The 19,815-nt window shown below is 38.4% G+C and overlaps 1 gene segment (V, D, J or C); it reads right to left on the bottom strand.

Moving 5' to 3' along the window:
* Window positions 1-5,075: 5,075 nt before the first annotated feature.
* On the bottom strand, window positions 5,076-18,135 carry LOC138816295 (T cell receptor alpha variable 9-1-like). The segment is given in 2 exon segments: window positions 5,076-5,461; window positions 18,060-18,135. Coding segments are annotated over 2 exon segments (462 nt in total).
* Between the last annotated feature and the right edge of the window lie 1,680 nt (window positions 18,136-19,815).

The following is a 19,815-nucleotide window of genomic DNA, read 5'->3' as shown; positions in this document are numbered from 1 at the left end:
AGGACCTCTGGAAAACTGTGTAGAGTAGGGCCTTGAGGAGTTACAGAAATAGCAACCCCATTTCTTTAATACAAGATTGCCAGAGAAGTTGGGAAATAATTCACATGAAAATCCTGAAAAAGGACAGTTTGGATAACATACAATATGCCTTAATATAAACACAGTTGTGTAAAATTACCAGGACACTGACTGCACATAAATTGTTTCAACATTAGTTTGGTTGATTAAGAGAAAATAGGACAGACATAAGCTGTTCTGTCTGATTTCCTCCTCTCCTCTCCGCTTTTCTGTCCAGCCATTTCTCCTACTGTCTGCAGGCCACACAGCAACTCTGCCCAGGCCTCACATTGCTGGACATGTTGAGTACAGCCCTCTACCTGTTACTTTTTTATTTTTATAACTCATTTTCTTCTTTTATTTATTTTGTTCCTTCCAGTCTTAGAAAAGATATATGAAAGCTTGGGGACTGATGCTATTGGAGAATATCCAGGTCAGTGAACTTTGTATAATATAGTTCTAGAACTTAAAAAAATTTAAAAAATGCAATTAAGACACATTCTTTAGAACTTCCCTGCTTACAATTCCAGCACAATCCCACTTTCATTATTTCCATTCAGAATCATTTTTGGAATTCATTTAAAACTTATGGGGTCCAGTGAATAGAGATTCAGGCAGCATTCTGAGGTTTCATAATGAATGACAGAACGGATGAACTAACATGAAAATTACTGATTTACACATGTGTGTGTGTGTGTGTGTGTGTGTGTGTGTGTGTGAGTTTCACCATATTGTCTGACCTCTCAACTATTCAATCCTCTGGGATCCTCAAAAAGTCACTCCTAGTTTCCTCTTCAGATATATACACTGAATATTATGAGTGCATTTGCTCACCCTCTTCAGTCATCTTCCCTCATCTTGCATATCCTATATTCCAGCCTTTTACTATTCATTTTTGTCAAAGTGTATGTTGGTCACAGTTTGAATCTTCTCTGCATATATTACACTCCAGTCAACAAGTTTGTGGATATATGCAAATGACTTTTGTATATTTACATATATAAAAATATATTTAAAGCTGAGCCTGCTTCTTCAACCCCTCCCTCAACATCAAGCACATTGCACCCTTCAAAGAGAAGTCCTAGATCTAGTAAGAGCCAGGAGTGCAGAAAGGAGGTAGCAAAAGGAGAATAGCATGCTAGTTGAATTAGCTCATGCACAGGAGAACTGAGAGATGAGTAGAAGGGGTCCCAAGGCAAATAAATAAATAAATAACCTTCAGATAGAAAAGAAATAGTTGAATGAGCTCATGCACAGGAGAACTGAGAGATGAGTAGAAGGGGTCCCAAGGCAAATAAATAAATAAATAACCTTCAGATAGAAAAGAAAATTGGGAAAGGAAAAAGGTGCAGAGATGAAATGCCAAAAATGAATGAAGATTTGTCTTTACAAAAGGATAAAACTAAACATGAGAACATTTCATACTCTGGTATAGCTAAGGAGAAAGAATACAAGTATAAACACAAATTAAAATTTTTTTTATTCTTTGCTCTACAGTTTGGAATATTTAGGAATTACTTGTGATAACATGACTCTCATCCCCCATTAAAAGCCTTGTAAGGGAAAATGTGAAAAATCCATCATCAGAATTACAAAAAAGGAGCCTTGGATACTCTGGAAACCCACAGCATGTAGGCTGATGAAGACTTCCAGGGTCTTTATGAACATTGCATTTATTTAGTTGGAGGGCTTCATACACCCACCCAAAATTTATATGCTGTAGCACTGACACTGAGAATCTGAGAATATGACTGTATTTGAATATAGAGCATAAAAAGGCAATTAATGGGCTCTTACTAAATAAATCTAGTCATATATGGACATAATCATGTATATCCTCAGAAAGAATGAGTGGAACTGATCGAAAATGCAGCCATCTGCAAGCCAAAGTGAGACTTCAGGAGAATCCTGTTGACTCCTTGACCATGGTTTCCAGGCTCCTTAGTAATGAGAAAGTACACGTCTGCTAAGTTTAAGTCATCCAGTCATAGTTTATTATGTCACCATTAGAAAACTAACACAAGATGTATTTTTAGTATTCCATTATATGAAATCAATCACAAAAACAATTTGGAGTCATAACTATAGATGAAAAAATCTTCAACTTCTAAATTTTACTTTTTAAATTCATGTTCTAGTCTGTTTCCCAAATAAAAGCATTCCCTTACCTCTAATATTCTACCAAAATGATGTCTAATTATCTTCCCAACATTCAGATGACTAGAAATATACATATATATGTATGTATAATGACTTACAAATATATGGACTGTGTGATATATAATGATATTAAATAACAAATTTGATATTAAATAACAAATTAGTGAATGTTTTAGTGTTGCCTACCAAGGCTTTTCATATTTTAATAATCATTGTTTATAACAATTTGAAACCTTGCAAGAACAATAACCAATAAGTTGTGGAGTATCTTCACCCAGCAAGAATCAGTGTAGCAGAGCATTATGACTACACAATTTACATTGAATGTTTTTCATCATAGACTATGGTGTATTGAATGTGTGCAATTTAAATTGTCTAAGAAGGCTCACCAGACATGGGATATTGCAGCAAGAACTGCAGAATCCTGTAAAAGGGAGTGGTTTCTGCTCATCCCTCCTTTCCTCATTGCCCTTTACAAAGCAAGTGTTCAAAACACCACAGAGAGACCTGGAGCTTGTGGAATGTCCTCTCTGTGGCTGGTTTTTGTTCAGCTGCTACTGTAGCCCCAGGCACTGTGACACTCAAGGCACAGAAGTATGCAGCTGAGTCACTCACATGCGCAGAGTGTTTCCTCAGGTGGAAGGAAGAGTCGCTCCTCTTAAATTCAGCCTCAAAGCCTTTGAGGCCTTGAACCAGGGGGTCTCCTGAACTATACTTGAGAAGAAGCTGGAGGCCCTGGCTGGGATACTGGACGTACCAGAAGAGATAAACTGAAGCACCATAGGAATAGTTGCACCTCAGCTCCAGAGAATGTCCTTCTGAGACAGTGATGTGGACATCAGGCTGGGTCACCGACTGGGCTGTAGCATGTCCTGGAAAATCAGACAGGTTTTTAAATCAGCACAAACTTGATTATGGAACTTAAGCATACCTACTTAGACCCTGAGGGTGGAATACAAGAGGAAAAGTACTCACTCAGGAATAAATGCATCGCTAGTGCTGAAAGGAGCACAAGAAGCATGGCTGAGCAGTCAAGATGTTGCAAGTGGCCACAGAAAGCAAGAACTTGGAAAAGGGAGGTGTGTGGAAAGTTCGGCTGGACTGCTGCAATCACCCTGGAGGCTTTTTACCCGTCTTATTCTTATCTGTAAGCTGCAGGAAGGAAAAACTAAGCAGATGCTTTCTAACAGATACAAGTTTTCTGGGGTAGGTAGCACCGCCCTCTGGAGGCCAGATTAGGAACCACAGGTTATGCATGCCAGTAGTTGCCCCTTACTGTGTGTAGGTTACAGGATGTATACTCAAGTTCACACAACACTCTTTATTCCCAAATCTGTGATGGTATTTTAGTCCTAGAGTTCAAGTTGAACTCTAGTGAATATTGAGATATATTGAAATATATGTTACTTCATGGAGAAGCCAGTTTATGAAAAGTACATCAAATATCTGGTCTTAGTTCACAAATAACTTGATTCAGATTTGCTGCTTCAGGCTGAGTTTGGATGGCCCAGTACAGCCATGGTGGTGATAGATGATGGTGGATGTATTTCCCATGGCTGAGGAGGGACTCTGACAAGAATAGTGCCTCTGTGCTTTAACTACAAGATGTAACTGTGGACAAGAAGACTTTGTGCCATGACATCTGAATCCAAGAAATTGACACCCCAAAGAGAGGAATTTGAAAAGAAGAGAACAGCAAAATTCACAGCTTCCTCTGCAGCTAGTGAAATGATTGGCAAAGTTAGAAAAATTATTTCCTTTGATTCCAGGCGATGAAATCACCTTCTTTCATTGTTCTTCCTGGAAAGATTGTCTTGCTGGTGGAAGATTTATGACTACTATTACATTGTGACTGTGTATTTTGTAGATGTGTATTTCTGATTCCTGACACCATCACCCAAATCAACATTTAAACATTCTCATCATCACAGAAAGAAACTCTGTATCCATAAAAATTCACCAATACTTCCCTCCAACCTAGGTAAATAAAAATCCAGATTAGAGGGTCTGGAAGCATGGGGTAGGTGGTAGAGTGTCAGACAATGATTAAAAGATCAGATTAAGAGTTTGAATTTCCTATTTACTGTTTTCATGTATGTTATATATATTATAAATACATTGTGTATATATACATATGCAACATTTTATATTTTTCATGGATATGTTTTATTATTTCAAAGAATGTCACATTTCTTGGACTATTTTTAAGTGGCTCTTCAATCATGCATTTTGTACACCTCTAACAACATGATACATGATGTATTTAGCAGTGAAAGCCTTCTGATGAGTCAATAAAAAAAGAAATGCAGGTAGACAGAGAAACTGGTGTCTTTCTAAGTCACTTACCTGACCAGTGCATATATAGTCCTGCATCATCTGATACTTTTTGGGTTTATTTTTCACTTATTTCTGTTAATTCAGAGTTCATCCATGTTTAAATATACATTGGTTTGTCAATTTGTCATTCTTTTCTATTTCAACATAAAATTTGTTGCAGGAATATGTGACATTTTTCATCATCAACTTATCAGGGACGTACAGTAAGCTTTTCACCCACAATATGTTCCAACTGTGTCTCTGTCTCTCAAAACAAATTTCCTTGCATGAACTGTTTCATGGTTAAGAGGATCAAACTCTAGGTAAGGTGAATATAAGGACCACTTCTTTAATCTTGAGGTTTTGTACTTTTAATGTCACAAACGTTAGGCCTTGTTGGGGAACTAGAGCTCATGCTGTTACACTCCCATTGTAAAAGCACTTGAGTGAAGCACATTTACTTCAAGTCTTCCTACTGTGTTCCTAGTGTTGCTTTGGTTGGTTGTTATACCATAAAAGTGATGGGTTTTCTGGTTCTTCCCTCAAGAGAGCCATCTGAGAAGCAGTAGCTCAGCAGCCAAGCTCCTGCTGTCACTCTGTTTGTGCTCAGCTCCCTCTGTGGTTTCTGCCACTGTGTCATTCAGAGCACAGTAGTACAAAGCCGAATCTGACTCTAGGACTGCAGCTTTCTTCAAGTGGAAGGAGGTGCTTTCTCTGTCATATATGGCTTCAAATCCTTTGTGGTTTCCCTTGTCATTGGCCTTGGAGACTTTAAAGAGGAGCTGGGGACCTTCTCCAGGATACTGGATGTACCAGAAGAGAGTTGGGTAATATGTTGCTTCATAGGAACAGTTCACAGTCAGGGAAGCCCCTTCAGAGAGGGTCACATGGCCTTGTGTTTGGGTCACCGAGTCTCCATGGCTTCCCCCTGAAAACACAAAAATATGAGAATCCAGTGTGAGTTATCTTGGTCTCCTTGGTATGATCTGGGTTCTGCCTCTTAGAGCAAACTGGTTAAAGATTTTTGTCAAAAATTAATGGTGGAAGAATCAAAGCTGATATGCAATTTTCCTCACCAAGCATTAAGAACAGTGCAATCACTGGTCCTTGGGAACAGCTCATTTCTAGAGCTTCTGCAGTCTGTGAATCTTAACTTCTTACTAGTAGTAAGGAAAGGTGAAGTTCACAGGGAAAAGATAAAGTTGAGATGAAGATGACAACAGGAAGTGGGTGTGTTAGGAAGATGTGCCTCCCCCTTGAGGACAGGAAATAAAAGTTAGATGATGTTTATCTTTTCTCTCAGGAGTCTGTGTTGAAGGGCACAGAAGGTGGCTCAGTGGTAGAGCGCTTGTCTTGCATACATGAGGCCCTGGGTTTGATTCCTCAGCACCACATAGACAGAAAAAGCCAGAAGTGGTGCTGTGGCTCAAGTGGTAGAGCACTAGCCTAGAACTGAAATGCTGAGGGACAGCCCCCAGGCCCAGAGTTCAGGCTCCAGGACCAGCAAAAAAAGTGAATTGAGCATCCACTTCTCCCTTTTACTAAGATGTCTGACAGCCTACTGATTGTACTTTGAAATTCTAAAGGAAACTTGCTCTTTTTCTTGTGTTTATTTTTTCCGTGAATGTGGCCTGTTTGGGAAACTCCATGTCATAACATGTCTACGAAGCATTTAATTTACTTTTTCTTGATTAGACATTTTTGACCATTCTGACCCATGGAAACGTCATAAGAATCTACTCTGGCATACAGTCATAGGAATGCTAATGCATGTTTAATCATTATTAGAAGACTTTGTGTTACACAGTCTTACAGGTTTTTTTCCCCTTTTTCACTATTTTCCCACCTAAATCCTAGGAAATGGTTAACAAATGTTTCCTTCTTTTTTAAAAAAAATAATAATCTTTATTGAAAGGTGATGAGCAGGGGAGTTACAGTTACATAAGACAGGTAATGAATACGTTTGTTTTTAAACACTCTTAAGAATAAACAATTAGTCTTTGGTTGAGACAATACCACTTCTTTTAATATCATACAGATTCACATTTAAGACATCATTTATGAGAGACATAATTTAATAAAAATTCTTAAAGAAAAAGGAAACATTTATATTGTGGGTAGGTATAATTATTAAAACTTTTCATATAACTGGGAGATGGGTCATAGATAGAGTGACTGCCTAGTATGCAAGAGACCCTGAGTTTAGCACCACAGATAATGTAACTCTTAGTTCGAAGAACACATTAATTAATGTTATTAAACCTTTACAAAATTGCCAGGAATCAGTATCTTTTGATCTAGGACTTTAAATGATTTTTGGATAGTGAAACTGATATATTGCACTCAGAGTAATTTTTTTAAAAATATCTATAAGTAGTTGTACAAGGAAGTTACCATTCAATAAAGCAATTTATGAATATAATGCATATTGATCAATGTCACGCCTTTCAACTCATCTCTCCCAAATGACCCTTCCCTCACTTTTCTTAATTTTGTAGAATGCACATTGAATTGTTGACTGCATTCTACTGCTCACCTCTTTTTTTTCTGCTCTTCTCCCCATGATCTTATCTCACCACTTTCAAATACCTGTTTCCTGCTGTTGATTTTGTGGAAATTTTACTTTGCCTTTCTAAGAAGTTATATTATTTGAATATATTGCATACCACTTAATGTATTTTCTGATTAGTTTATAAGCTAATTCTAGCTTCTGTATATGAGGAAAATTTGCAAAATTTGTCTTTCTTAGTCGGATTTACTTCACTTAGTGTAAGTTTTTTCCCCCAAGTCTTTCCATTTCTTTACAAATGGCACAATATCATCCTAATGAATGAATAAAATTCCATTTTGTATATATACAACATTCATCCATTGAGGGGCATCTGGGCTGGTTGCATATCTTGGTTGTTGTAAATAGTACTACAATGAACATGGTTGTGCTGGTGACTTTATTGTAACCAGGTGAGTGGTCTTTTGGATAGATGATCAGTAGTAGAATTTCTGGGTAATACGGTAGTTCTGTTTATCTTATGAGGAACCACAATAGTTCTTTCCAGAATGGTGGAGAAATGCAGCCACAGTGTGTTAAAGCTCCTATCTGTCTGCATCCTTGCCAGCATCTGTTATTACTTGTATTCTTGATGATGGCCATCTAACTGGACTGAGGTAGAATCTGTGTTGCTTCAATTTGCATTTGCTTTATGGCCAGAGAATGATGGATGAGTGTAATGCTGGTTTTATAGAGTGAATTTGGGAGTAATGTCCCTTTTCTACTTCAATTGGAGATTTTGAGGAATACTGGTGTTAGTTTTCCCTTAAAGAGCTTATAGACTTCTTCTATAAAGCCATCATCAAGTCCTTGGGATTTTCTTGAATAGAAAATCTTTTAATATATTTAAATTTCATTGCTTGTTATGAGTGTATTGGTTTATATCTTCTTGTCTCAATTTAGATATATTTATGTTATTTAGGAATATAAACATTTCTACTAGATTCTCCAATAGGCAAAGTCTTTTCAAGTATTTCCTGATAATATTCTGAATATTGCTTTAATCTGTTGTGATGCTTCCTCTTTCATTTCTGATATTATTTATTTGATTTCTTTTATTCTTTTAGACAATTTTCCATGGATCTATTTACTTTTTTTTAAAGAACCAGCTTAATTATTTTGTTGATTTTTTGTGTGTTTTTATTAATAGTCTCTAATTCATTTATTTCTGATCAAAGTTTTATATTTCTTTCCATCTATTAGTTTTTAGGTTTAGCTTGTTCTTATTCTTCTAGGAGCTTGATGTGCATTATTAGAGTATTGACTTGAGATTTCTGTCATTGGTTGATGTAGCACTCATAGTTATACACTCTCCTCTGAGTACTGTCTTTGCTGTGTCTCAGAGGAACTATTATTTCATATGTCATTTTATACTGAATTCTAGAAATATTTGAATTTTGTTCTTATCTCTTCAATGACCCTCTAATTGCTGAATAGCAATATATTACTGCATTTCTCTGAGTTTGGGTATTTTCTGTGATCGCTTTTGTTGTTGAGCTCTAATTTTATTCTGCTGTTGTCTAACAGGATGCAGGGAGTAATTTCAATTTGTTTTTGAATTTATACAGATTTGTTTTGTGACCAAAGAGAATGTGACACTGCTGGGTGAAAGATTCTGTAGATATCTGTTAGGTCTACCTCTTCACTATGGTTACATAAGTCTGAGGTTTCTTTGCTGAATTTCTACATGGATGATCTATCCAAAGGTGATAATGATGTGTTGAAGTCATCAATAATTAATTCGTTTTGATTTATAACTGTTTTTAGGTCATTTAGTATTTGTTTGATGAAGTTGGGGTTACCAGCATTCAGTATATCGATAATTAGAATTGCTATGTCCTTCTGTTAGAAAAGTTCCCTTTATAAATATGTAATATCCTGTGTCATTTCCAATGAAATTTATCTATTTTATTTATTTTATCTGATATTATCATTGTAGTGTTTATTATTTAGTACTTCAATGTGACCTGTTTATTAAGATCATTTGCTTGAAAACCTTTGTTCCAGCCTTTCACCTTAAGTAGACATTTGTGGGATTTTTTGTCAGATATATGTTTCTCCTGTAGGCAGAAGATGTGAAGTGGTGTTTCTTTATCCAACCAGCCATTCTATGTCTTTTGATAAGAGAATTCATCCTGTTTATATTGAGTATTAGAACTGAGAGGTAAGTGATAGCTCCTGTAATTTTAACCCCCATGTTTAGAAGTTGTGCCTATGCTATTCTTACCATATCTATCTGCTTATCTGGCAGGGTCTGAAACATGAAATTGACATGAACTAGGCAGGGAAACCAGATGCCTTTGAATATCTCTGTTGGTTCAGTGGAGATAAATTGTTTTAGTTTTAATTTTTATAAAATGATTTTTTATTTGCCCTTCAGTAATGGAGGAAAGCTTGGCTGGATACAGTATTCTTAAGTGTTAATTTTTTGATTTCAGTACTTGACATACATCATGTCAAGCCTTCCTTGTTTTTAGTGAGAAAGATGCAGTTATTCTGACAGGTTTTCCTTTATAAATAATCAAATCTTTTCACTCTGACAACTTTAAATATCCTCTCCTTGTTCTCTATTGATCCAGTTTGGGTCATGATGTGGCAGTAGTATAAGGTGCTTTTCTAGTCTGGTCTACTAGGGTTCTTAAGATCTCTTTTTTTTTTTTAAATATTATTTTATTTTATTTGAGAACATACTGTACAGAGGGGCTACAATTACATGGGCAGGATAATGCATACATTCCTTACCAAGCATTGCAGCCTCCTCCTCTGTTCACCCTTCACCTCCCTTCCCAGCCTCCCCCCTCCCCCCACCCAATTATACCCCCCTCCCCCCCCCCCCACCGACTTTGTAAAGCTGGTTTTGACATGACATTTTGTACTTCTCATTGTTGCAACAGGTCCACCTGAATCCTTAAACGACTTGTTTGCCCCCATCTCCTCCACATGTTATACTGACATCAAATATAGTGAAAGCGGGGGTTACACTGTGGGGGAGGGACATACAAAGCAACAAAGAAATAATCTTATAAATGCGTTAGAAACATATGCATGAAAGAAACGAAAACATTAAAATACATATTTAAGGGTTCATTTTCCAAACATCACATTATCTGACCTTTTCTGCTTGACTCATACCTATACTAGATATTGCAAATAAGGGAAACCATGGGACCTATGCTTCTTTGGGCCTGGCTTACTTCACTTAATATAATTTTTTCCAAGCCTTTCCATTTCCTAACAAATGGGGAAATGTCATTCTTTCTGATGGAGGCATAGAATTCCATTGTGTATATATACCACATTTTCTTGATCCATTCATCTACTGAGGGGCATCTGGGTTGGTTCCATATCTTAGCTATGGTAAATAATGCTGCAATAAACATAGTTGTGCTGGTAGCTTTAGTGTGGTCTTGTTTGTAAACATTTGGGTAAATGCCCAAAAGTACTGGGATTGCTGGATCATAGGGGAGATCTATGTGAAGTCTTTTGAGGAACCTCCATACTGCTTTCCAAAGTGGTTGAACAAGTTTACATTCCCACCAACAATGAAGTAAGGTTCCTTTCTGTCCACATCCCCTCCAGCATCTGTTGTTGTTAGAGTTCTTGATTTTTGCTGTTCTAACTGGAGTGAGGTGATATCTCAATGTTGTTTTGATTTGCATTTCTTTTATGGCTAGGGATGTTGAACATTTCTTCATGTGTCTATTTAAGATCTCTTGTATCTGAATATCACCTCTTGTATATTGTATATCACTCTTTTTGGAAGTTTTGGAAAGTTCTCTTTTTGAAGTTCTCATTTTGGAAATTCTCTGCTAAATTCTATCAAATATATTTTATAGTCGCTAAGCTGCTGCCTTTTCTATTTCCTCAATACCTATTAGCAGCAAATTAAATCTTCTAATTGAGTCTTGAAGTTCTTGCAAGCTCCCTTCCTATATCTGGGATTTGTTCTGTATGATTATCTCCTCTCCTTTATTCTATCTACTTTATCTTCACCCCCTAAGACTCTGTTCTACAACATCTATTCTGCCATAGAGATTTTCAACTTTAGTTTTCACTTCTCTGCTTTCTGTTTGGTCATTTTAAAGGTTTCTATATGTTTATGGAAGTCTTTGTTTAACTCTTATATTGACTTCTTTATTTCACTGATTTATCTGTGCCTTCTTTCATCTATTTTAACAAAGTGGTCATTTTTAACCACTGGACTCCCTTGCCATATCTTTGAATTCATTTAGCTTTCTATTGTGTTCCCCAGGAATTCTTTCATTATTTTGGGTTAGTCTTGTTACATTCTCAAAATGTCATATAGGTTTGCTGACATTTTGTGTACCATTTTTACCAGTAGATCTTTTAGCCCTATGTATAGAGGTTTTTCTAGATTATTATATTTGTATTCTATTGTTAAATAGTTGTTGTTTTCTGGGGGTGTTGTGCTTCCTTGATTTCTCATATTTCTTATATTTCTGTGATGGGCTTTGCACATTTGGAGATATCTAATATCTTTCAAACAGCTTGGTCTTTGTATTCTTGATTAGCAAGGCAGTTAATGTTTTATGGGTGTGTCTCTTTACTGGTGTAACATATATGTCAGCTTTGGTACCTCATCCCAGCCTAAATGGTTGATATCTTACATATACTAAAGTGTCTTGGTTTACCTTTTCTATATCACCAGTCTTGTATGTTTATAGGATTGGAGGAGTCCTCCTACTTCTTTATGAGTAGGGGAGAGTCAGTCACTTGATGGATGAAAATCAGACCATTAGACTCTGCACCTGCTTGCATGGATCACAGCTGGGAAAGGTCTCTATTCTCTTCTGTGTCCCAGACAGGTCTCTGATTTTGGCACTGCCTTTGGTTCCGGTCCCTGTAATGTGTACCACAAGGCTGGAGGCTGGAAGCTTATGCTTCAAATAGCTTTGTCGGGAGCCTGAGATCAGGGTTCGGTCACTGAAGTTTGAGTCCTTCAATCCCTGTGTGCATAAAGCTCCATTGGAAGCTAGCCTTCACTCAGCACTGAGTGGTAAGGTGGTAGCTGGAGTATGGTTTAGAGAACCATTCAGTCCCTGTCCCTGTTGGCATGGGTCTTGGCTACAGGTTGGCTTTCACTCAGTGCTGGGGACTACAGTGGGTGCTGGACTCTGATTTGAGGCACTGATTAGTCATTGTCCTGTTAGTATGAGACTTGGTTACAGGTCTGCACTAATTCAGTACTGAGGGCTAAGCTGTTGAGGTGGAACTCTGATTTGGAGCCCCTCCCTTTGGTTCCTGACTCAATCAATTCTTGTCTGTCTCTGTGTGAGGTTTGCTGGAAACCATATCCTACTTCTATGTCCAGGACTGATGGAAAGTGGGGCCCTCTTGTTACCACTGTGGTCTGAGATCAACAGTCTTTGGGTCTTGAGCACAAATCTTTGTCCCTAGTCCCAGGTTTTCTTAAGTGCCGATCTGTGATGTGGTCAGCAGGAAGTAAGTTTCCCTCTTTCCTATGAAGGCTGAGATTTGTGTCCTTTCTAAGTTCTGAGCACAGATTTTTGTTCCTTGCTTCTGCACCCGCACACACCTTCCTATGTCCTGTGCCTGCTTCTGAGCTTGAGACTTGGTTCTATTCCCACCCTTCTCCAGGTCACCTGGTAGTTGTGTGTGTGACTCATGGTATGTGGTGCTGGGTGGCCTTCTTTCTAGGTTTCTCCTGCAAAGGAACTTTCTGTGCTTCACTGAAACTACAGTGGTGAGGGGTGCATTGGTTCTGCCTGTTTGTCCTGTGTGATGATCAGCTGTGACCAGTTCACTGTGCCTAAAGGAGGCCTGTCTCTTGTGGCATGCTGTGCCAAGTGGAGCACTACACCTAGCTGCTGCAGACCTTGCAACAGTATTTTTAGTTGCTTTTTCTCCTCCTTCTGAGGTATAAGTTTTAATGAAGCCAGGATCTTCCTCATGTGCATTTTTGAGCTATAAAAAATAAAACATGTTTCCCAATAAAAATTGTTGTATTTTTGGTTGAGCAGACAGATCTCTGATATTGCCCTGTCTCTAACCTTCCATCTTCTTTCTCAGAGTAATTCTTCTTTGGTTGCTTTTCTGGTACAAGACTTTCTAAAATTTTGCTTTACCACATGTTATCTGTACATATTTCCTTCTGGCAGTACTATTGATAAACATAATTCAATATAATTTTATTGTCACAGAATGTAATAATTACAAAATAAAGATTTTCCTTGAAAGACCAAGCAGTGAGCACAATGACACATTGTTGGGTTCATATGTTTGTAGAAACCTTCTCATAGAAAAGGTAATGTTATTGCAAGGCAATGTAACCAATGGACAGTGTGTACAAAGGATGGGTTTTTCTGAACAAGCCTTACTAATGTTTCTCCTTGAACATAAACACCTTTTTCAGTGCTTTCTGGAAATGTAATCCTTCATAAAGGCTGAGAGGGCAGATGAATGGCCCCACATCTATGCATAAGCTTTAACAGGAAATAGCCCTAGGGCCTTGCATAAAGGTATAACACTAACACAAGATACCTGAGTGATATAGTAAGATTCATAGGTTTGGAGCTGTGATTTTGTAACTATTATGACATACACTGGATCCTATTTGGGACTTGTCACTTCTTAGTCTGGGTGTCCTATTTGTCTTGATTTCTCACATCTGAACACTTGATATGGGAGACAGGGAGGAAAAAGTTATGTAAAGAACAGACCATAAATTATGGGGAAAGTTCATCCTCTGTTGTGAATCTAACATTTATCATGATTCCAATGGCAATTCAATTGAGGTCTGAGATTGTTAATTTTGGTTTTATAAGAGAATTTCAGGTTAGAGCTAGAGACAATCTCAGACTGACCTAGTGCTCACTATGTAACCCAACCTGGTTTTAAACTTGTGATCCTTCTGCCTTATAATTTCAGTTCTGGGATTAAAAGTGTGTAGACCACAGCAGGCTTGCATTTGAGGTTTTATAAAACACAACAACACATGGTAACTCTTAAATTTATATTGAAAAATGAGAAACTGTGTACAGAAAAAAATTCCTATGAAAACACAACAGAAATTAAAATAGACTGAAATGCTACTAATAGAAATAGGTTTTGAGGGGTTTGCCATTAGTCCATTTGAGGAGCATACTACAAATCCCTATGGCCTGCAAAGCTTTGAGACGTGTTTATACTGCCTGGACCATGAAATGACATAGGTTCTGAGGTTACCTCTTCCATTTGCAAGTCCTTGGCCCTAGGCAAGGACTTATCATGGACATACTTCTCATTAAGTCAAGTAAGTTAATAATATTTGCCTCATTGAACAAGGATTGATTTGGTGACCTAAAGACATTTACCATGCTTCTCTTGAGTATGTGCTTAATAATGGTTATCATGCAAGAGCGTGGTGGTTCGAAGCTATAATTCTAGTTACTCAAAAGTCTGAGATCTCTGGATTGCAATTCAAAGCCAGAAGGATCACAAGCCTGGAGGGGAAAGTCTGTGAGACTCGTATTTCCAATTAACTACCAAAAAGCCAGAAGTGGAGCTGTCACTCAGTGGTTGAGTGTTAGCCTTTAGCAAATAATCTCAGGTACAGTGCTTAGACCCCGAGTTCAAGTCTCAAGAGCAACACAGAGAATAAAAGTAACTAAACACCCATTGCAACAATGAGAAGTACAAGTTGTCATGTCGAAAACAAACTTTACAACTTTGGTGGATTTTAAGTCTGATAAGCCTTTGAAATGTGATCCTCAAAACTTTCTTGTTTTTATTTTTCCTTTACTAATCCATTCAATGAAACTGAAGTTAGAGCAAAGCTCTCAGAAGGATTGACAGAACAGGTTGGCAAAACAGGAAGAATTAGGCAAGACTTTTTACAAAAAGCAACCATAATCATAGCTGATGATGACAAACAAGGACGAACAGACAGGCTCATAGGTACTAAACACACACACACACACACACACACAGAGAGAGAGAGAGAGAGAGAGAGAGAGAGAGAGAGAGAGAGAGAGAGAGAGAGAGAGAGAGAGAGAGAGAGAGAGAGAGGTTTACCTAAATATGTCCAAGAACTGAAAAGAATCAATATTCACGAATATTCATTATATTACTTTCTTACAAGTCATAAACTCCTTTCTACGGGATGAGTCTTGGTGGTGCTAGAGACAAATAGAAATTCATATGAGGGAAGTAAAATATGAAAATACATTTTACTTAATCAAGAATGCAGTATTAATGAGAAATCTATGTCTCCACTTATTTGCTCTCAATTGGAAATGTTTAAAGGCAGAAATCAAGCCAGGTCCTTATTTATAAAAACAGAGGGCATCTGTGACTTACAATCATTCCTTTTTCTGTATTAAATTTAGATACAAAGACTATACCCTGGAGAAACCATAGGTTTGACAGAGAAAGGAAATATTCAAGTCTTGTAGCTTTATTTATACCTCTGAAAGTTGTACTACAGTTTAGGCAGCCCTCCTTTCCACTTCTGAAGTACCTTTCTCTTTATCTTCATAAAGGCTTCATCAGATAGCTAGTCCAACATCAGACTTGTTTCTGGAAAGAAGCCCATAATCAAAGTGCAGTGAAATGTATTTCTGGTGATGGCTCACTTTTGACTTGTAAATAGCAGCCTTCTTCCTGAAGCCTTATATATCACTTCCTCCCAGATCACCCAGTAAGGGAGGAGGAGGGAGGAAGGAAAGGAAGGAAAGGAAGAAAAGAAAAAGGGGAGGCAGAGAGGGAAATAGAGAAACACACAGAGGCCCATCTTTAGAAATCCTATTACTACAAGTGAACTAGTACGATTGGATTAGAGTCCCTTTTTTATTAATAAGTTTTTTCACTGTAAGAATCCCTCTTTTTTGAGCTTTATTTCACCTTTATTATATATCTATAGAGGCTGGCCTCCAAATGCAATCACTTTTGGAATTAAGTCATCAACATAATGATGTTCATAACATCAAGCCTGGAAACATTGTTGAGTCTCTAGAATTTACTATAGCTCCCTGGTGGCGCCCTGAAGCCTTCAAAGTTTGCAAGTAAAACATTGTGGGGTGTAGTGAGAAGTAATTCTCTGATTTTCTTCATACTGCTCCTTACAGCATTTCATACTCCAGCTGAAATCATAGGACTCCTGCAGCCCCCAGAATCTTTTCTGGTTTCACTTACATGTGGCCAGTAAGGAATTCTTACTTCTCAATTTCCCGGTGTTAGGAAACAGAATCATCACATTTATTAGCCTCATTACCCACTATGAAAGTTCATACTATATGTTCCTTATTTACCTAGACACCAAAGCTTCTTTTCTTGGAGAAGCACTCACAGTTGGATTTGACCAGCACTCTAAAAGGGATCATTTTTTTCTTGTTATACAGAAAAGTGTATAAAAACTGTCTCCAGACCAAGACTTGCTATTGGAAATCATTGTGAATACATTTGAGCCTCAATCCAAGAATCCACATCTCCAGGCACAGGGCATTTTTGGAATTTAAAGAAAGAATCATGAGTGACTTCCCTCATCTCCTTTCCTCATTGGCTGTAACAATTAGAATATAGGAAGACTCTGAAAAGTCCTTTCCTGGAAGCTCTCCTTTCCTACAGTGTTTTTGAATGCCTATACAGGAAAGATGGAAATAGTGAAGAAACAGAACAAAGAAATAGAGACCAAGAGTTGGGGTCTCAAACCATGAGCTATGAGGATGACAATACCCAGGAGAATTTGGAGCTACACATGTAAAAATCAATGAAGCTGGATCCCTCATTTCTCATTAATCCTTAAGATATTTTCCCTGACACAGAAGTGGAGGTGTATCCAGAAAGACAAATCCACAGATTCTCTTAAGAGACAACCATGTGGCACTTTATTCAAGTGTTCTTCCCGAAGGAGCTCCTCTGACCCTGAACTGCCCTCTCCAGTCCAGCTACTCAGTTTTGTTTTGTTCTGTTTTTTAATTGTGAAAATACTATACAGAGGGGTTACAATTACATGGACAAGGTAATGAGTACATTTCTTATCAAACATTGTTGCCTCTTCCTGTTTCCCCTTCCCATCCCTTCCCATTCCTTCCCATCTCCCCCCGCCCCCCGCCCCCCGCCCTCAAGTCCCCCTTCCCACCCCTGGCCAAAATTGTAAAGTTCATTTTTCGACATAACATCTTGTACATCTCATTGTTGCAATGGGTCCACCAGTATCCCTATCTAAACAATGTTTTCCCCTTCCCCTCCACAAATTATAACAACATCAAATACAGTGAAAGCAGGGGTTATACTGTGGGGGAGGGACGTACAAAGCAACAAAGAAATCATCTTACAAATAAGTTAGAAACAATTGCAAGAAAGAAAAAACATTTGAGTCTTTATCTTGGGATTCACTTAGCCTAACATCAACTTATCTGACCATTTCTGCTTGTCTCAGACATATACTAGTAATTGCAAATAAGGGAAACCATGGGACCTATGTTTTTGCCTTAGTCACCGGATCTCCACTCATTTTTCCTGAAATAATTAAGGTGGTTTTTGTTGTTGTTGTTATTTTGTGGGTTCTTTTTGGGAAAATAGAAACAGACATCAGAGACACAAGTCCCCAAATTATAAACATCCAGACTAGAAGAGAGTCATTAAAAATTGAAATATCACTTATGGAGAATTAGCAGCAGGACCAGAACCAACATTGAACAGAAAGAAGAGAGCATGACAACTAAGTTGTGTTCATCAAGATACACAGGCTGATGTCCTGTCTCAGATCTGGGTTCTGGTCAGGACCTTCTGAAGAGCCTTGATCCTTTGAAAGAGTGCCTTTGGGTCATGCAGCAACTGAAGAGTAAGTGAAAAGAAACCATAACATGCCAAGGAAAAATAGGGTCAATGGGAGAATAAACTTCATTTTAAAGACGTCGCCCCCTCTTGGTTTTTCTGAGCATCTGCAGCCTGCACCAGGACCTTATCTGTGAGTCCAAGCTTGAACTTGCACATAAATGACTCTACTGTCACTTACATTGATCTTGGTCTCTGGTTGTCTTTGGGGGGGTCTTGAGTTCGAGTCTATCAATGATTCCTACTGTTCCTGACATGATGGTATGCACTTATGTGCCCAGATTCTTCCACTGAGATAGAGTCCCTGAACATTTCTGTGTTGGCTGGCCTCTACCTCTTATGCTCCATTCTCAGGCTCCTGCATGTAAAAATATGGGATAGGTTCTGGGACGGGTGGTATAGCCAAGAATGCCTCTTGCCTTCTATGAGTTTAAAATCCCAAGGGAGACATCACACACACACACACACACACACACACACACACACACACACACACACACACACACACACACACACATAGAGCGAGAGAGAGGGGGGAGAGGGAGGGAGAGAGAGAGAGAGAGAGAGAGAGAGAGAGAGAGAGAGAGAGAGAGAGAAAGAGAGACAGAGAGAGAGAGACAGAGAGAGAGAGAGAGAGAGAGAGAGAGAGAGAGAGAGAGAGAGAGAGAGAGAGAGAGAGAGAGAGAGAGAGAGAGAGAAGCACATACATATACAAAATAACTTGAACATTAGAATTGGAGATCCGGACAGTTCTTCTCCTTTATTTCTTTCACTTTTCCCTCTCCTCTTTCTCTTTCATTCTCTTTTTCTATCTCTCCTCTTTCCCTTCCTTCCTTCTTTCCTTCCTTCCTTCCTTCCTCCTTTCTTTCTTTCTTTCTTTCTTTCTTTCTTTCTTTCTTTCTTTCTTTCTTTCTTTCTTTCTTTCTTTCTACCTTTCCTTCTTTCTTTCTTTCTTCTTTTTCTTTCTCTTTCTCTCCCTCCCTCCTTCCCTTCCTCTTTCTGTGCCTTCCTCTCTCTCTGGGGTGTTAATGTCACATGATAGCAGAGAAGAGGGACTTCTTGGACTCTGTCTTTTCTTACCAAGTGCCTTTCCACCTGCATGTCCTGAGCAAGAGCATGGGGCTGGCCCTCAGGACATGATCTTGAAACGTTCCTACTGCAGTGTCCCCTGAGTGGCTCATGAAACATAGGGCTGTTGAGGAGTTGTGATGAGCTATTAGAAGCATGGACCAGAAAGAAGCAATGCCAAATTCAGTTGTGTTGTCTGTAGAAGACAGACCAGATTCTGTATACCTCATTCAGTTTATTAATGCCTGCATGAAGATCACAAAATACCTGGATATTGATGTCAGTATAACTTGTGGAGGAGATGGGGGAAAAGCAGTTGTTTAAGGATACAGGTGGACCTGTTGCAACAATGAGAAGTACAAGTTGTCATGTCCAAAACGAGCTTTACAACGTCGGTGCGGGGGGGGGGGGTGAAGGGGGGGAAGGAGAAGGATTGGGATTGGGGGGAGGGGGGAGGCTGGTAAGGGATGTGAAGGGTAAACAAAGGAGAAGGCTGCAATGCTTGGTAAGAAATGTACGCATTATCCTGCTCATGTAATTGTAACTCCTCTGTATAGTATGTTCACAAATAAAATAAAATAAAATAAAATAAAAACAAAATACCTGTATATTTGAAATAGCTCACTTTGATGATTTGTCCCATGTCATGGGAAATGTTGGCTGGGATTTCCTTTTCCTTGGGAAGGAGAGGGGCCTTTTGGACTGAGCATTGACACTTCTGGAGATCACAAGTTTGTGACAGTCATCCTATCTTGCCTCAGAGTGATTCATAACCTCCTAGGAGTCTATGAATTCCATCTGAGATTGGATCCCATTCTGGAGGAAGCTACATCAACTCTGCCTGGGGAGAGTTTTCTCTTCCCAGTTTT

Source organism: Dipodomys merriami, unplaced genomic scaffold, assembly GCF_024711535.1.
Source record: "Dipodomys merriami isolate MVZ:Mamm:240054 unplaced genomic scaffold, mDipMer1.0.p SCAF_1, whole genome shotgun sequence".
Classification (NCBI taxonomy): Eukaryota; Metazoa; Chordata; class Mammalia; order Rodentia; family Heteromyidae; genus Dipodomys; species Dipodomys merriami.
Note: the sequence above shows the minus strand (reverse complement) of the source record. Positions and strands in the feature narration are given on the sequence as shown.